The sequence below is a fragment of the Akebia trifoliata genome, chromosome 13, assembly GCF_017979445.1.
Source record: "Akebia trifoliata isolate Shusen 1 chromosome 13, ASM1797944v1, whole genome shotgun sequence".
NCBI classification, from domain to species: Eukaryota; Viridiplantae; Streptophyta; class Magnoliopsida; order Ranunculales; family Lardizabalaceae; genus Akebia; species Akebia trifoliata.
In genome coordinates, this window is record NC_141387.1 from 429,616 (window position 1) to 448,611 (window position 18,996).

Consider the following 18,996-nt stretch of genomic DNA (forward strand, 5'->3'; position numbering starts at 1 on the left):
AGGTTCTCCACTGTGCGTGACACATGTAACCTAACAAGGGTAGTTTTGTAAATTTGGGGATGCCTCGATACACATGGGCTAATGTGATTGGTCGATTGGTCGATCTCGGATCGTGTGAGGAAAAAGTTTTGAGCAAATTTTTTTTCAGGTCAGCCTGGCTTAATTTTAATTCATGAACAGATATTAATTAGTTAAATTTTTGTAATGGGATGTCTACATATAATTATTCTCTATACGTTCTTTTGGGTCTTCTTCTCCTTAGTTTAAAATCATCAACTTTGCAAATTAATGAATAATTTATAATTAAAGTCAAACCACCTTATACATATTTCAAATGAAAATGACTTTATTTTATCATTTAAATATTTTATTTTATTAATTTGGCAGTGTTAGTGTAACTTCTCACCATCATGGGTTTGGTCTAATCTCAGCTGACCTTGAAAAAAAAAGGAAAAAAAAAAAAAAAGATTTGAACATTTTTTGAATTAATTTAAATATATGTATAATGATTTTCTAACTCAACTCTAACATAATATAACTCAATGACGTGGTATGTCCAAGAACCGTGGATTTTTTCCCTGAGGATACACAATTGTAAATCCCCATAAACATGTGCAGTTGTGTATCTCGGGGGATAAAATCCATGATTTTTGTGCATGCCACGTCAGTGAGTTATTTTGTAAGATTGAGTTAGAAAAATCAGCACTCCAAATAAATAAGTGAAAGTTTCGTTAAAAAATTGGAAAATTTTCAGGAATAGACAAATAATGCTCTTGTATTTCTCACAAAAATCCATCATTTTCAATCTCTTCACAAATTCTGATTGTTCTTGAGATTTGAATGTTAAAGAAGACAAAATTTCAATACTAAAGGCAAAAAATATGATTTGTGATAATCTAACTATCCCACGTGACATATTCAATCGACTATTTGATGTGATAAGTTCGGGAAATGTAGATTTGTGCTCCTCGAGATACATGGTTTTCTCAAGATACACTTTTTTTAATAGAGAAGTGCAGCCATGTATCCCAAGGAACGCAGAGCTACAGTCCCCAAACTTAGAGTAGTCAATTGAATTTACCACACGGGGTAGTCAGATTATCATAATTTTAAAAAGAATGGTGATAATCTGACTACCCCACGTGACAAATTCAATCGACTATCCTAACGTGACAAACTCGAAAATCGTAGATCTATGCTCCTCAATATACACAATTATACTTTCCCATAAAAAATGTATGTCGAGGGAAAGGTGTACACGATTTTCGAACTTGTCATGTTAGGTAGTCGACTGTGATTGTCATGTGGGGTAATCAGATTATGATGACTCTTCTAAAAATATTATTTTTTCGGAGAATTTTGTGGCTATGCTCGATATTCGAGAGACAACAATTAAGGGCATTTTTGTTATTCACTACAAAACGGAGGGTAATCCCAAGTAACACGACCAGCCAGTTTAGTTGCTTAACCACCCTCACTCCTTATAACGTCATAACTTCCGGACCCGCCAAAATTCAAAAATAAAAATAAAAATAATATTTTTTTCCATTAAATTAGGGGGAAAATCTTGCCGTTTATAACAAAATTTCAATTGCTTATATCTTAATTATTCTGTGTGTGTGTGAGAGAGAAAGATTTGACTTGATTTGTGGTTGAAGAACCATTGCTCTCAGCTTTAAGAGCTCCTCCTTTTGCTTCTTTAATGAACAAAACAGAGAGAAGTTAGGCCAACGGTTAGTTTTCCATCATTCCCTTTGTAAAGAAGCAAAGCTGTTTGATTCTTGGTCACCATCTCAACACCCAAACCTCATCTGCTTTCCTTCTTCAACACCCTTTCTTCTTGTTGTTGCTGTTATTGTTCTTCTACTTCTGCAACTCAATCCCATATTTATATTTCACTTTTGGTGAGTTCTGATCATAATGTGTGGTAAGTCGATGACAACCCATTTTAATTTTTCATCCAAGAAGTATGTTTGTTGTTCAATTCTGTAGAATTTCTCTTAAAATTGATGTTTTTGAAATTTTGGGTTTTATCGATATTAACGTGATCTGCATCGGAGATACCGCTTGTACCTCTTCATTTGGAAAAAAAGAAAAAGAAAAAGAAAGAGGTTTTGGGCAATTATTTTACTTTTGAGTTTATGGGAAATTAATTTATATTTGTGATTTAAGTAGTTTTTTGAGTTTGAAAGACGAGAATTTGGCAGTTAAGAATTGTGGTTTTTAGAGGAGTAACTCATTAACCAAGTGTTTCTATCTAAAAATAGAGTCTTTAATCCAATTGACCATCTATTTCCAATTGAATTTTTGCCACTTTCCCAATATCTGATAAATCTATTAAACAGTTGAAATCCTTGTTCTTGATTATCTCCATAGCTGAATTGATTTCTCATGTTTCCAACAGTTCATACTTGACCTTTAATCCTTAAACCTTAATTCATTATTATTTTTACTATAATCCCAAATGAATACTCGTTACTATTTTCCGCCAGACTCGATGTATAGCTCTGGTATTCCAGTTTCATTTTCGTCAAGATCTCTATCCGGAGAAGATCATATGGCCATGGGTGTCCGAAATGGGTCAACCCGGACACACCCTTCAACGTTCTTGATAAGAACTGCGATGAGGATATCAAGAGCAAGGTGGTTTAGTTTCCTGCGAAGGGTGTTCCATTATCAGAATGGTTCAAGATCCGACCTCGGATCAAATCCTTTTAATTCTGGTAGTTGGATTGCGTTGGAGTTTATAGTTTTGATTTTTCAAATAAGCATCATTACATTCACTCTATCGATCTCAAAAGAGGAAAAGCCTGTTTGGCCTCTTAGAATATGGATTGCCGGGTATGACCTTGGGTGCCTCCTAAGTTTTCCTCTCCTATATTGGCGCTATCGGCATCGTTATGTGACCCAAGGAAACACTTTTCGTCTCTCTGATGTACAACAAGAAAGGAGCAACGAAGAATCCAGGTACTCAAACTTGGTTCTTTGTCATGGAATTAATTTCATCTTGCATAGCAGTTATCCATTCTTTAGAAACAGGTGATGACAACGCCTCCTAGTAATTCTTAGGTTCATCATCATTAATTAGAATTAGGATCCAGAACGGTGTTCCACTCCTATAGAACAGGAATGGTGCCTATGGGGGCAAGTTTTGGTTGGTGCATATAACACATCGGTTCTTAAACAAGCCGTGCACACAGTCCTAGGTGTTTGAAATCAACCAAAACGTGCCACATAGACCTTGTCTGTTACTATAGGAATGGGACACCGTTCAGGATTGTGACTTCATCAATTAAAGCATACATGAATGATTTCCCGTTCAATCTCAAATCGACGATGGGTATAATTCCACGTTTTCTTTTATGAAGCTCAAGATCATAAAAAACATGCCGAGTGGTCCGCGTCTCTCTCTTCATCATTCTCATTGGAAACATACATTATCAATATTTCATATAGTGATGCTGGACAGAACTCTTTTAGTCTTTGGTGATTCCTAATCAATATTATCTATACACAGGAGCTCACATTTAATGAACAAATCAAGGACTTTTCTGGAGCTGTTCTTTGCAATATGGTTTGTGATGGGTAACGTTTGGGTCTTTGATTCTCGTTTTGGATCTTTCAATCGAGCTCCTAAGCTGCATGTACTCTGCATCTCCCTAATCGCTTGGAATGCTCTCAGCTACTCTTTTCCATTCCTATTGTTTCTATTGCTATGTTGTTGTGTGCCGTTGATCAGTAACCTCCTCGGATACAACATGAACATGGGTTCATTTGATAGAGGAGCATCCGACGATCAGATTTCAATGCTACCCAGCTGGAGATACAAAGAAGTTGAGATCGATTTAGAGGTTGGCGATGATGCTGAGTGCAAGTCAGACAGAGAAAATGAAAATTCAGTAAGCTCTTCTTTGTCCATAACCATGTATGCTCACAAACATCAAATATGCTCCTTGGTTAATGACTTCAATCAAGATTTTGTTTCTTGAGAAGATAATAAGGAAATAAAAAGGAGTCGTGATAATCGGACTCCCCCATGTGTCATACTCAAAATACTCTCCTGATGTGGCATGTGCTAGAACCATAGGTTTTATGCCGTGGGATACACATCTGCGCATCCACATTAATATGTGCAGTTGTATATCCCGAGGAAAAAAGATCTATGGTTCTACCACATGCCACATCAGTAGAGTATTTTGAATATGCTATGTGGGGGAGTCAGAAAATCATTACTCAATAAAAATAGAACAAATTAGGAATACTTATTATAAGTGTCTTTAAAGAAGTAACGGGTTTCTTTTTGTGTGTGTTTCTCCTTGTTGGATTGCCAGGAATGCTGTATTTGTTTAGCCAAATATAGAGACAAGGAAGAGTTGAGACAACTACCTTGTGCACATCTGTTTCATCTAAAGTGTGTCGATCAGTGGCTCAGAATTATATCTTGTTGTCCGCTTTGCAAACATGAACTAGAGAGATAATAAAGATGAAGATGAAGGCCAAAGAGCAAAAATTTCTTAATATGGTAGATAAAGTGTGTAATTACAAGGTTATTTGAGTGGTTTTATTTCTTGTATAGTTGAGCCCACCAGTAACCGAAACTCTATTTTCGAGTTTATTTTCCTTTAACTGAAAAATGAAAAATTCTTCCCTTGTTCTTTAGGATAGAAAAATCCTAAGGGCAGAAAGATCACTCTTTATCTTTTTAGGAGACCCGTATGCTTTGTATATGTTTGTTCTCTTTTATTCATAGAAAAGAATGCAAAATACAATACAAGAGACAAGAATACTTGTTGAACACAATTGTACTTATTCTTGTTGAGTGATATTTTATTTTATGGATTTTTGTCTCAATAATATATTTTTCTCTTTTATTCTGACTGTTGTAAGAAAATATAACTCTTGAAAAATTCTTATATTTGTGGTCTAAAAGAGGATATTTTTAAGGAACAATGCTTAGCTTAATAAAAGAGACGTGATTTTCTAACGCCCCCTCTGATACACGCCCCCAGACGTGGCATGGGCTAGAACCAAAGATTTTTTCCCTTGGGATACACAACCGTACATCCCCATAAATATGTGCAGTTATGTATCCCAAGGAAAAAACCTATGGTTCTAGCACATGCCATGTCGGGGGCGTCAGAAAATCATTATTCTTAATAAAAATCAAGGGTCTACTTACCTTTATGTCTTGAAGGGGTGCAGATAAGGTCTTAAGCGCATAAGCGTGCACATCGATCATTGGTTGCATGTGAGCATACACATTTAAAAATAGAGAATTGATCTAATACATAGCAAGCCAGTTCAATTCGAAATCACTAACAACTAACAACGATAAGTGTTGGTCACATGAACCTTGCCACATGAAGCACTGTTTTGGTCTTTGACTCCATGAATTGTCGGAACCAAGATCGTGGTTGAAAAAACACGGGGATTCAAGTCCTTGTTGAAAAACATTGAAATAAAGTGGCAAAAATCCTCAATTAGGTCAATTTGGTGTGGAGTCTGTCAAGAAATATGTCAGAAAGATCTTGGATTGATGGTGCAAAACTGTGTGCCAAGGACCAAGGCATACATTTGCTAGTTGGACACAAAGTAAAGATGCTTGGTTGTAGTGAGTCTGAACTCTGAACCCACCATTTGATGTCTCTCAGGAGTTACCTCAAGCACAATATCATTCTGATTGGATGATCTAGTCTTATTTCTAGACAAAACTAATGTCTTGCTTATTTAGAATGTTTAAGAGACTAGCGATGTAATAGGACCCATTGTTGTATGTGTGAGAAGCACAAATTCATCGATGTGATTGGGTTTACAAAGCAATATTCCTACTCAAATGAGATTTCCAACAAGGACTTGTGAACAAGAATTAGAGAGATAATAGAGAGCTAGATGAAGGCTTGAATAGCAAAAATTTCTCAAACTGGCGTTAATGTTTCGAAAATCTTAAGGGCAGAATGATCACTCTATCCTTTGAAGAGACTAGCACGATGTACATCAATATTACAACAACAATAACAAAGCCTTCCCAAAGATTGTGGATCAATTAAATGAATCTTATCGTCCTCAATTCTACTTTGTCCACAACCAAGTTTTTTGTCATTAAATGAGTTAACCTTTGTTTCTTTACTATATTCAATCTCATTCTTTTCAATTTTCCTCTCATTCTTTTAGAACCTTCAAGTTGGTGATTTCTTCTAATCGAGGGTTGTGCTTAATTGTGTTGTGTTAAAGCCCATGGGCCTAACTTATCCTTGAAAATCTGCTTGTAAGGAGAGGGTTGCCCCTGCTTTACACATTTCACAACTCGAGTACCCATGCGATGTGAGACTATGCTAACAGTCTCCCTCAGCGCCAAGGCTGGAGACACTTGACTCTCCCCCTCCACACAAGGCTGGAGATGCTAACCCTACCCATCCTTGAGGTATACCCGCTTTGATATTATGTTAAAATCCATGGGTTTAACTCATCCTTAAAAATCGGCTTGCAGGGAGAGGGTTGTCCACACTTTATACATCACACAACCGAGTACCCAAGCGATCTGGGACTATGCTAACACTCCCCTTCAACGCCAAGACTTGAGACACTCGACTCTCCCCCTCCATACAAGGCTAGAGATACTAACTCTATCCATCCCTGAGGTACATCTTGCTTTAATACCATGTTAAAACCCATGGGCTTAACTCATCTTTGAAAATGGGCTTGCAAGGTGAGGGTTGCTCCCGCTTTATACATTGCACAACCCAAGTACCTAGGTGATGTGGGACTATACTAAAATGTTGAATGTTTTTTCTAGACCATTTCCAATGATTTTTTTTCTTGATGGCCCGAAAGAACGTTATTAAATCAAATGATCAAACAAATCTTGAAGGTACAGAGCATCTTAAAATCGTTCTCACTCAAATCACAAAACTAATTGGTAACAACATCTCTTAGTCTTTCCAAGAAGACCATGGTCAAAGGGTATGTCTTAAGTTTGGAAACACAGAGGGGGTATATTTAAATTACCAAGTTCCGTGAGGACTTGCTTGTTGCTTTCCCTCTCTCGATAAGCTTCCTAAATCCTAAGAAGTAAGAACGACGCGACCACTTTTCGTCTCCTATTTCCCATTGTTGTTGAATCTCCCAAGGCCGAATCCAAACCCTAATTCCTTATTTGCGATCTCTCGTCTCATTAGAAACCCTATTTTCATTGATCGCTTAACTTCGTTTCCATTATTTGTTTCTACAAATCTTCTGTAACAGATCTCTAGTTGGTATCTGAATCTGATGGGTTCGAAATCGAAGGAAAACTATTCGAAGCCCTCCGAGGGAGAGGGAGCGAGTCCTGGGTTCGTTTCTCATCTCTAGGGTTCTTTATTTTTCTTCATATTTACGTTCTGTTAATCTGTTTTGGTTTTTGTTAAATTTGTTTTGTTTGTTGTTTCGCGATCTCAGGAAGATTTTTATCGGAGGACTAGCTAAAGATACGACCTTACGTGAGTTTTTTATTTTTTATTTTTTCAATTTCACTTTAGCTTAGGTCCTATAGTTTTTATCGGATCTGTTTGGATGGAGTACTAGATCAAGATTAATTGAAGAACTGTTTTAATTTTCTCTCTGTTCTTGTGAATTGTGATCTATTTAGTGGGCCTTTGTTTGATTCCGATTTTATTATCTAGGGTTGGGTTTAATATTGTTATAATTCGCTAAAAAGTCATTTTTTTTCTAAAGATTTTACGGGTTTTGTTATTTGTGTGTTTATATATATATATGGGTCGGGTTCCGTATACCCCTATTACGACTCACATTGCGACACACCGTTTTGTCTTATGGGCAAAAATGTTTGGAATGGGCTGATTTTTTGTGAGGATGATCTCTATGGTGAGGAGATCATCCTTGCCAAAAATCAGCTCATTATGAAACTTCTAGCCCCATGTTTACAAGTTTGAAAAATTTTAGACCGTCCAATTTTTGTAAATCAATTTTGATGGGGTTAGAAGTTTTGGAATGGGATGATTTTTTGTCAGGATGATCCCCTCATCACAGAGATCATCCTCACAAAAAATCAGCCCATTCCTAACATTTTTGCCCATCTAAGACAAACAGTGTGTCGCAATATGAGTCGTAATAGGGGTCGTAATAACGCCATCCTATATATATATATATATATATATATATATATATATATATATATATTATGATGGGTTTTCTTTAATACCTGATTTTTGTTATTCTTTGTTACTGTGGGGATGAAATTAGCTACATTCACAAAGTACTTTGGAAAATATGGGGAGATAACGGATTCCGTCATAATGAAAGATCGATTTACGGGGCACCCAAGGGGATTCGGATTTATCACCTATGCTGACCCATCAGTTGTAGACAAAGTTATCGAAGAAACACACGTAATCAATGGAAAACAAGTAAGTAGTCCTTCAACGGTTTTGTAATTTTAATTGGTGATAGATTGTAGTTATTTTTTAACATATTTGTTCTGATATATTTAGTGGGGTTTTCATTTGAATTGGCGATAGACTGTGTCATTGGTTATAATTAGTTACTTTGCTTTGTATCTCTAAATGGGATGATCTGTGATTTCTTTGACCGGACAGTTTTTGTATAAAATTGTTGGGTGTTTATCTTTCCTATTAAATTTAGTGTTGAACTGAATTTAAACGCTTAACTATTCACCTTTGGATTTAAACTCCGGAGAGTTTGATTCCTGACCTATAAAATTGATTTTGGATCTGCTAGGTTGAAATAAAAAGAACCATTCCAAAAGGCTCTGTACAATCTAAGGATTTTAAAACAAAGAAGATCTTTGTTGGTGGGATACCACCAATAGTCACCGAAGGTATGGTTTTTTAATTAACAATTCATCTTTCGAGTGTAACTTGGAATAAAATTTTGGATTAGCTTGCCACTTTTTCTTCTTTTTTGTTTTTTTTATATATTATAAAATTGATCTTATTATTTACTTGTGTGTTGAACTAATCAGATGAGTTCAAGAATTTCTTCTCGAAGTATGGGAACGTGGTGGATCACCAGATAATACGTGATCATGCAACCAACCGCTCTCGAGGCTTTGGTTTTATAATTTTTGACAGTGAACAAGCTGTAGATGATATGTTAGTCAAAGGAAATATGATTGATATGGCAGGTACCCAGGTAAGTTTAGTGCATATGCCCAAAAAACTAGCACAGATACAGGTTTTAATTATTATTCTTTTGATGGTACACATTATTGAGGTATTCAGTAACATTGCTTACTGTTGTTCTATATTCTATTCAGGCCAAGTACCTTTTTTTTCCCCCAAAAAAATAAAAATTTATATATTATACATAGATATCATTAAAGGTATAATAGATCATCCCAAGTTAGGTCTCTTGAGATAATTTACAGGTTCAAGAACCTAGGTTAACTAACTTGCTTTGTTGTAGGTGGAAGTCAAGAAGGCTGAACCAAAGAAATCCTCAAACCCACCACCTGCACCTGCATTTGGTAGTGAATCTAGGGCACATTCTTTTGGTGATGGTCTTGGTGGGTTTGGAGACTCTTATAATGGTTTTGGTGGCAGTGGATTTGGTCCTGCTCCCTTTAGGACACCAGGAGGTCTTGGCAGTAGGCTTGGTGGTTACGGTGGGTATGGAGGCGGTGGCAGTGAATTTAGTGCTGGTTATGGGGGTTTTGGTGGTAGTGGCCTAGGTGGTTTCCGGGGAGAATCTTCTTTTGGCTATTCTAGTCGTCTTGGTCCTTATGGCGGTGGGGGTTTTGGTGGGGGGTATGGTGGAAGTGGATTAGGTGTTTATGGTCGAGGAGGTGAGGGCTATGGAAGTTATGGTTCAGGGTACGGTGGTGCTTATGATTCTGGCCCCAGTGCCAGTTATGGTGGAGCAAGCGGTTTGTATGGAAGTAGGGCAGGTTATAGTGGGAGTAGTCGATACCATCCTTACGCAAGGTAGAAAGATGCATGATGTTGCAGTTGCTTAAACTATTTGATGCAGGACATCACTATTGCTTAGAAGGTCGTCCCCACACCCCCACAGGCTCATCTAGTTTTCCAGCTCAAACTCTCTATGTGTTTCAATAGATTCTTGTTTGCAGGTGTGCTAGAAATGCTTTTACACAAGTGAGGAGGTCTAGACATCCAGAAGAACTACTAGATAGTTAATTACTTATTGTAAGGCTTGGCCTAGATACTAGATCTTTTTTCTATTTAGTGTTTCGTGAATTTGTGTTTAGTGTGTTATGTAGACTTGAGCACTGTGATTTAGACATTTAGAATTTTTTATTATTAATACACTAGTCTGATCTAGAGAGAATCTCCACTTTGGTTAGAATTGGCCAGGATTTTTTTTCTTTCTGCTTTTATGTTAGTGATCAAAGGATTTGGAATTCTGATTTATGTGAGGGAAGTCCAAACTGTATTTTATTCGTTAGGTTGAAGAAGCTCCTTTCTTTTTTTCTTTCTTTATCGATAAGAAGCTCCTACCTTCAAGTCATAGATTCAGGAAAGGTTGAGAAGCCATTTCTTTCCCCTGATTATTTACGGAAGCTTTTACTTAATTTTTTTGATTTGGAAAGACTTCTAATTATCCCAATTTTGCTGGTTTTGGCATCCCTTATCCACACTTCGGTCCTGGAAGTGTCCGAGCATTAGGCATTTTCTTCGTCTTTGACAAAGCTATTGAATGCCTTCAACAAAAAAATTTTACCATCTCAATTTATTTTTCCTGTTAAATATTTTGGATCTTTAAGAAAGTGAAAAGGGTAGTCTTCAGTAAAACAAACGAGTCCATTCAGGGTTGAGCAATGTTTCCTGAGGAATGCCCAACAGGGATGGAGCTGTTGATATGGTAGAGTTGTTGACATTGCTTTGGTCAGTTTTGTTTATTTATTTATTTATGGCCTTTGTATTCCATTTGGTTGGTGAACAACTTGTGTATTCTAAACAAAGACCTGAGAAATCTCAACCCAATCCTATTCATTGAGTATTGTGTAATTGCAGTAACGTGGCTTGATGTATGTCAAAAAATTCCATTGGGGGAAGGGAATCGAATGGACTGATTTCAAGCTCAAGGCATCCGTGCTTTATGTGATTGGGAATCCCACTTTCTTTGGATTATGCTTTATTTTCAAGCAAGGTAGCCTTTTGATGTATGTGTGTTGAGGTCATGGTTTTAAAACACGTTTTGACATCTTATCTCGTCCATGAAAGAGACCAAGTTGTCCGATTGATTCAAGGCGTCTCATTCAACAATGACATGATACTGACTTTTGATAAACACTTCAGGTTTGAGACGATTTGTCAACCCATCTTCTTGGTGATGATACCGAGATGAATTGTACAAGTTGTCTCAGTCTTGGGTGAGATTTAAAACAATGGATGAGTTGGGGGTGATTAAGTACTATGAATGTTTCTGGTAACTTATGGGCCATGTTAGAGACCCCATGGGTCAGCTTGATCAAAAGGTGGAGATAATTACGAGGCTGTGGCCCTATTGTGGTGGTTCAGGCAGTTTCGTTGGATTTGGGTGAAAGCTGGACGTACTTAATTGGTCAGATCAATGTACATTTTGTAATTTATTCGTCAACTTTGTAATGCTCTCAAAAATAATGTTAATGCAACCATTTGCCCCACAAGTACTAAGCTTTTTTTTTTTTTTTGTATTTTTGTATTTTGTATTTTGTTTGGGTTGTACCATAATCTGTTCTCCAAGACCTTTGTCAACATGATCCAACCACATAATTACAATGTAAAGATCAATAATTTGATCCACAACTTTGTTACATTAATTTGAGGTATAAACTGTTTATATTCTTAAGAACATTTTGTGATCTTCACATTGAAATTTAACCAATGAACGGCACAAAAGATCGAAAACCATACATACAGCTTTCCTCATCCGACCATCTCACTTATTAGTAATTTATATAATATTAATTGAAGGGACTTTTGAAGATTACACAGTAAAAAGTTTGAAAAATGATGGGGGTCGTGGATTGCAATTTTATTGATTTTCTTTTTTTAAACAAATGTATCCGATTGCTTCAAGTTTAAATGTAAATGTGCAGGCATTTGTGGGATCCAAATTTTGGGGTAGAACACTTATGATCGATCAAGTTCTCTCATTATTATTATTTTTTTTCATCGGTAGTTCTCTCATTATTATTATTCTCCCTAAAAACTTCGCTATATATTGAACAAGTTTTCCATAATCATATATAATGGGCAGAACCAAAAAAAAAAAAAAAGGATGAGTCAATCCAATAAGCACCGCCGCCTCCACGTACCAATCATCGAGTTGCTTGATCCATAATCTTGACTTGTGCACGCCAAATTATTTTTCAAGATGGCAAAATAGTTCTGGTAGAACTGCATGTAATGTCAAATGGGAATCGTTAAATATAACATTTAAAAAATAAAAAAGATATTGAGAGAGGATCACCTCCACCTTCACCTCCATCAATTATTTCTTCATTTGTACAAGTGGAATCATTCTTTAACTGAAACTGCTTGTGATCACAACGAATAAAGAGAGAGAGAGAGAGAGAGAGAGAGAGAGAGAGAGAGAGCATGACATACCTTGTCGAACTCGTGTGTGTCACCCCCAGCTTTCTTCATTTCAACTACTGATAGTGAAGGTGAGACCTCAAAGACCTAGAGATATATCATTCAACCTTATCAGTGAGAAAGAACTCAATCGAGGCTTATTTTCCATATAAACGTTTTGAAAGAAATTGGGCTATTTTTTCATGATTGACAAGAAGCCACAGAAAAACACAAAGTAGAATGTATAATGTTTGGGAGTAATATAAGCCAATGTCCATGAATCAATTTAAATAGACTCAAATTTAGAACAGTTCTGAAACATTTATTTTTTTAGCATTATAACTGAGAAATTAATCTTTGATTATAAAGAACAGATAAAAATTATCACTTTATTTACGGACTGTTACCTGAAATCTGGTAGGGAGTTTATGAATTTTGAACCATTTCTCAGTAGGGAGGTTCTTGCAATTTTTCTCAAATATTTTTCTAATAATAAGAACCTCGACCCACCTCTGCTGATATAGAGAGATGCCCTTTCCAACCCGCATCACTTCCTTCTAGCATCATCTTTTAAAACCTCATCAAAGCATAAAGAATCAAATTAGCTATGATACAGGGCACAAGTGAAGAAAAACTTACAAGCCTCATCTAATTTAATCGTTAAGCATATAAATGTCACTGACATTAGCATCATAAGTAGACTAATCACTCTACTTATGATGCTTATATGTGTCGATAGAAGGTCAAATGATTAGTATGCCCGTACGATTTGTCTCAGCTGAAGGGAGGGGAAACCCACCCACGATAAGCAAAAAAACAAAAAGACAGGATTGATGCCCATGCTGTTGACCCTCGTCAGACACTAATTGCCAATTGGTTTTGAGTTGGACCCCAAACTTATCATGGTATCAGAGCACTAGATTTGTATAGGTCGTGGATTCGAATCTTTCCACCCTTATGGGTGAGGGGGAGTGTTGAGTTAAACAAAAAACAATGCTCATGCCATTTTATTAAAAAAAAGAAGAAGAAAGGTTTCAGATTCTCTTCTGTAATAACTTGAGCACTCACCTTGTAATCGCGCCTTCTGACACTAAAACCCATTGGCTTTGCACTTTCTTCCATCTTTTCCATGATTTCAGATGCCGAGCATCTTAGTGCGAACCTCATCTCTCTCCTTATACCCTAAAACAAGTAGAAAATTATATATTTGAAAGCAATACCATTGGAATTCAAGTCAATCTGATTATAAAACCACACCTTTTCATTTTCAAAAAGTCCAGAGAGATTAAGTCCTTCAGATAGTGAGATGATATCAAAGGCATTCAAGACCAATGGCTTCGGATCTTTTGTTTCCTTCTGTTTGGACCATATATGATCCTGACACCCCCCGACAAAAATGTGAGAACCCACTATTTTTATATCCAAAAGGAACAGTCGAACAAAACCAATTAATACTCACATTTGAATAACAAAATAGTAAATCAATATCACTTGTATCCACATCCTTCTGCTCTGCAAATTTGGCAGGCTTGTAACCCTTCTTGAACCATGAGCACTCCAATATATAGGGTATGGTGATCCTCTTCGAGAAAGAAAGCAATCGTGATTAGAACAAAGAATATAATGTTGTGTGTGTTGTGGAGAAAACATAAAACACACGAAGGGCAATAAGGATCAATCGTATAATAGGTCCAACATGGAATTTAAAGCTCCTAGATGATCGTAACCATTTGCATTGTCACGAACATATGACAATGGCCCAGAAACAAATGCAACATAAACGGGGAGTTAGATGTTGGACATGGTGGTCCAACATCCCTTAATGTGCACTATAGAACCTCCAACGTCACTAACATGGTACATCGCATGACATTGTGCTCTCGAGGACTCTGATGTTGGACATGGTGGTCCAACCGTCCAACACCACTTAATGTGCACTATAGAACCTCCACCGTCCCTAGCATGGTACATCGCATGACATTGTGCTCTCGAGGTCTCATATAGATCCATGTCGATAAGAAAAAAGACAAAGAAAAAGAAAAGAAAAGAAAAGAAAAGGAAGAAGTATACTTGCTTGGGATTTGGCTCGAGAATTTTAATAATCAATCTCCGGGAGGCTGATGAAAACCAATCAGGACAGGTGAAGTCCGCTTTGTATATCTGAAATTAACACAACACCGCCAAAGATCCAAAAGTTATTGAACCACAAACATCCAACAAAACCAAGTACTATATCAGACTTGACAATATATCTCACCTTCTTATAGAGATTCATGAGATTAGGCTCATCGAATGGTAGATAACCGGCCAATAGAACAAAAAGAACAACCCCACAAGACCACAGATCAGCCTTGGTTCCATCGTATCCCTTGTCAACGATTACCTGTTTAATCAACACAAACAGAAGTAATTATCCTGCTTGTTCTCATTAACTAAAACATAAGACAATGTTAAAGAGCATAAAATACCTCTGGAGCCACATAATTCGGTGTCCCACAAGCTGTATGCAATAGCCCGTCTTCCTGATCATTAACAATCATGTCAATCTACTTTTAAGATCAAAATTCTGATTTACGCTGATTCACGGATTTTATATATAAATTCTTCTAAAATCCACAAAGGAGGTACATTGCATGCAAAATATTTACTCTGTGCCAAGAACAAAAAAAGATTTCTACTTCATTTTAATAGTGTTGAAAGATAGATACCCTTATTTGGTGTGACAAAGCGCTTAGCCCAAAATCAGAGATCTTCAAATTTCCTTCTTCATCAAGTAGGAGGTTCTCCAACTAAAATATAAAATAAAATTACTATGTGGGTTAATTTTTTCAGGAAAAAAAATGAAAAACTTTGAAATAATATTAAATATTAAATAAAAAATAAAAACATCAAAATATGTGATATAAGCAAACCTTCAAATCTCTATGGTAAACTCCTTTTCGATGGCAATAATCGACGGCATTGATAAGCTGTTGGAAGTATTTCCTTGCCTCTTCTTCTCCTAGTTTCCCCTGCTTGACCTGCATCTCCCCAAAACTGCTCCTCACTAACAATGAACTAAATCATAAAATGTATCACAAATTCAGAGTCTATTAGTTTATAATGTTTTGTCAGGTTCTCGCTTTCAACAACAACAACAAAGCCTTATCCCAAAGATTTGGGGTCTGGTAACAAAATATTGTTCCCACATTCCACTCTGTTCAAAGCCAAGTCTTATGGCATTGAGAGTGAGTTCATATCAGCTTTCACCTTTTTTCCCTTATCGTGGGTATCCCCACCCTTCGGGTGAGACTAATCTCACAGTCACACGCAACGCCCTCTCAAAAAGTCCTACGTGCAATTGGTTGAGACGAGGGTCAACCAGACCCTGGAGAATGGCCCCAAGGAATTCATTGCTTCCTAGGGTTTCAAACACTTGACCTACCCTTCATGAGGAGCTTATAAAGGCTCAGCTTGCCACTAGGACAACCCCTTGATTTTCATATCTGCTTCCACATGAAATGTACGATCCGGATTCATGTCAGGGTGTGGCAAAATTTCACACCAGCTGCCAACTTGACACTACCTTCCTCCTTAATTTGAGGTTGGGACCGGCAGTGTAGTGTAAAAGGGATACTACACAAGTCAGTTTTTTTTTTTGTGTGTGTGTGTGTGTGTGGATATATGCAACTAATTAATGGAAAATTACACTACATGAAAAAATGGGTAAATTTAACGCTAAGGTCCGTCGAATTTACCCCTTTTTCCAAGTCGAGTACTTTCATGTAAAAAAAAAATTATGCACCTAAATTTAATGTAGCATATATGTGATCAAAGTTATCATCAATGGGTATTTGACATATTGAGAAAAAAAAAAAAAATATAGGATCACAAGAAAACACATGAGAATAAATTTCTTGAATAAACAAAGTACATTTTGGAGGACCTCCCAATAAAATGCCAATAACTAACTTACAACTTTGGTGAAGAGTTCCCCTCCTCTCACATATTCCAATACAAAGTAAATCTTCTTCTTGCTTGCCATCACCTTTAACACAAAATAACATAAATAAATTCATAAAACCAAAAATTAAATAATTAAAAAAAATAATAAGAACATACCTCAACAAGATGAACTACATTTGGGTGTCTCACTAATTTCATAGTAGAAATCTCTCTTTTAATCTGACAAATAAATAAATTTACAGCTTCAGTAATACTGCAATACCCATCACTACAAGCGCACATTAGCAAACAAAGAAGAAAGAAAGCTAACCTGCTCCGTCATCTTATCATTCACCACTTGATCCTTGTGAAAAACCTTGATTGCTCTCTTCTCTCCAGTCTCCAAATCTCTGGCTAAGTAAACTTTCGCAAAAGATCCTTCTCCAAGCACTCTCCCCAACTCGTACTTCCCAACTCGGTTGACTCGTTTTTCTACACTCTTACTACTACTACTACTACTACTACTAACACAACTCTCTCTACTAATCATTTTTTTTCTTAAAATAAATCAATTCTAATATTAATACGTGAAATATTAAAAAAAAAAACCCAGAAATTATTTTTTGAAATTTTGAACTTTTTATCAGTCTCTGGAGTCAGGTGGATTGTAAAACCGCCATTGTTGCAAAACCAACTCACGTAGACGAATTGCAGAAGCCATGAACAGAACAAAGAGATTCAGATAATTGTGACATTGAAATGTCGGTTTGGTTTGGAGTGGTTGGGAAATCTCGGTTTCGAAGATGGAAAGTTTAGACGGTAAAATGGGTACTCCACGCGTGGCTTAAATAACACGAATAGCGAGAATCAATCACACGATAATTAATGCATATCTTAAAGTATTGATTGATAGGTACTTAATTAGATTTTATTGAGAATAAATTTATAATTTTATCTAAAAATAGAAAGTCCTTTAATTCATTAAAAAAAGAAATGGATCGAACGACATATAAAAATTTATATGTAAAAATAATATAATATTAATAAAATTTCAAAATATTGGTTAGAAGTTTGGGATTGAGCTGATTTTTTGTGAGAATGATCTCTATGATGGAAAGACATCCGAAAAAAAATAAATCAGTCTAATTTAAAATTTTTAACCCCATTAAAAGTGATTTAGAATGTGGATCGTCGATTTTTTTATAAATTATTGCCAATAATTTATAAATCACTTTTGATAGATTTAGAAGTATTGAATTGATTTTTTGTAAGGATGATCTTCTCATCATAATGACCATTCTCGCAAAAAATCAGTTCAATCCAAAACCTCTAACCCATATTTTGAAAAATCATTGTTTTTTCATATGTTTTTTACATATGACCCATGAATCGCCCCTTATTAAAAAATATCTATTTCTAGATAAAGATAAATTTTGTAGAGAATCTTAATTTTTTTATTTTTATTTTTTAAGATTTGAAGAACGATTAAGTAGAAGAGTGAGAGGTTCTTACGAGAAAAGAAAAGGACAGAAGATTAGGATTTGTAAACTCGTAATGACTTGAAGAATAATATAATGATTCTTTAAAATCTGTCGACGTAGTTTGATTTTGAGACAAATCCCATAAATAAATTTTATTTCTTATTTTTTCTCTTTCTCTTCTTTTTGATTATTTTTGTGTGTAATTTTTTATCATTTTGAGTATATTAAAAATAATAAATCTCGAAGAATCGAGGACATCTGAGATTTTGCCTCTACGGAAAGTATTAGTTTACGACTTGTAACTCATAAATAAAATAGCTTACATATTCTTCAATCTTGGCCATTTATTTTTATGACTTTGAAAGATTACAGACGTTGGCCAACGGTCTTGATTGATGAAGAAGGTTAGTGTAAGGTACATTAGATTTTGTATGTATTATATATACATTCTCTTTTATATAATTGACACGTGTCCCTTATAAAATGTTGGTGGGTGAAGATTGTAGGTGAGGGCTGTGTTGGAATCAGAGCTTGAGGAGGACCACGGATGTCGAAATGTGTGAAGAATGGGTGCTACTCAGCTGCATCACTGTGTCCGTACTCCGTAGTCATGTGAAGTGGACCCCACTCTTTTGAATTTCAAATAATGTAGAGATGTATAACATTATAAGCTTATTAATAATAATAATAATAATAATAATAATAATAATAATAATAATAATAATCAACGTTTCTAAGATTTCAAATTATTTATAGAATAATGATTTTATAGAAAAAAAAAAAAAAAAACACACACACACAACCCTAAGATATTCCCTTTTTACTCTTTTCACGTGGCGTGTGTCAGAATCATAAGTTTTCTTCCTCAAAATACAAAATTACATATATTTATGAGGATGTGCAATTGTGCATTCTGCGGAAAGAAAATCTATGATTTTATCACATGTTAGATCCATGGTTCTATCACATGCCACGTCAAGGGGCATATGTCAGAAGAAGGCATATGTTTATTAAAAGTTGAAACTATATCCCAATTAAAATGAGCATACATGTTAAAA

The 18,996-nt window shown here is 35.8% G+C and overlaps 2 protein-coding genes and 1 pseudogene across 5 annotated transcripts; 2 read left to right on the plus strand and 1 right to left on the minus strand.

Annotated features, from left to right (window-relative positions):
- Positions 1-875: 875 nt before the first annotated feature.
- LOC147387056 (E3 ubiquitin-protein ligase At4g11680-like) lies at positions 876-4,839 on the plus strand. 2 transcript variants are annotated; one of them, XM_086420494.1, is made up of 4 exons: positions 876-1,927; positions 2,493-2,967; positions 3,518-3,899; positions 4,332-4,839. In XM_086420494.1, the coding sequence occupies exons 1-4, from the start codon at positions 1,921-1,923 to the stop codon at positions 4,476-4,478; spliced, it is 1,011 nt and encodes a 336-aa protein (XP_086276620.1). In that variant the 5' UTR covers positions 876-1,920; the 3' UTR covers positions 4,479-4,839. The 2 variants fall into 2 exon arrangements, with proteins under 2 accessions (XP_086276620.1, XP_086276619.1); XM_086420493.1 differs by having other exon boundaries at positions 877-2,967.
- A 2,215-nt stretch (positions 4,840-7,054) lies between these two features.
- LOC147387057 (uncharacterized) lies at positions 7,055-10,320 on the plus strand. 2 transcript variants are annotated; one of them, XR_015171518.1, is made up of 7 exons: positions 7,055-7,328; positions 7,435-7,475; positions 8,239-8,402; positions 8,734-8,833; positions 8,978-9,147; positions 9,421-10,005; positions 10,085-10,320. XR_015171518.1 is itself a non-coding variant. In XM_086421723.1 (7 exons), exons 2-7 carry the CDS (start codon positions 7,267-7,269, stop codon positions 9,940-9,942), a joined length of 1,059 nt encoding a protein of 352 aa, XP_086277849.1. In that variant the 5' UTR covers positions 7,065-7,127; positions 7,243-7,266; the 3' UTR covers positions 9,943-10,320. The 2 variants fall into 2 exon arrangements, 1 of the variants encoding a protein (XP_086277849.1); XM_086421723.1 differs by having other exon boundaries at positions 7,065-7,127; positions 7,243-7,328; positions 9,421-10,320.
- A 1,842-nt stretch (positions 10,321-12,162) lies between these two features.
- On the minus strand, positions 12,163-17,242 carry LOC147387058 (CBL-interacting protein kinase 32-like; annotated as a pseudogene). The gene is made up of 14 exons (XR_015171517.1): positions 16,789-17,242; positions 16,635-16,697; positions 16,489-16,560; positions 15,446-15,553; positions 15,242-15,322; positions 15,002-15,055; positions 14,791-14,916; positions 14,604-14,693; positions 13,993-14,115; positions 13,791-13,910; positions 13,602-13,715; positions 13,044-13,100; positions 12,567-12,641; positions 12,163-12,356 (listed from the first exon to the last, which is right to left on the minus strand). The product of XR_015171517.1 is annotated as a CBL-interacting protein kinase 32-like (transcript).
- Positions 17,243-18,996: the final 1,754 nt, after the last annotated feature.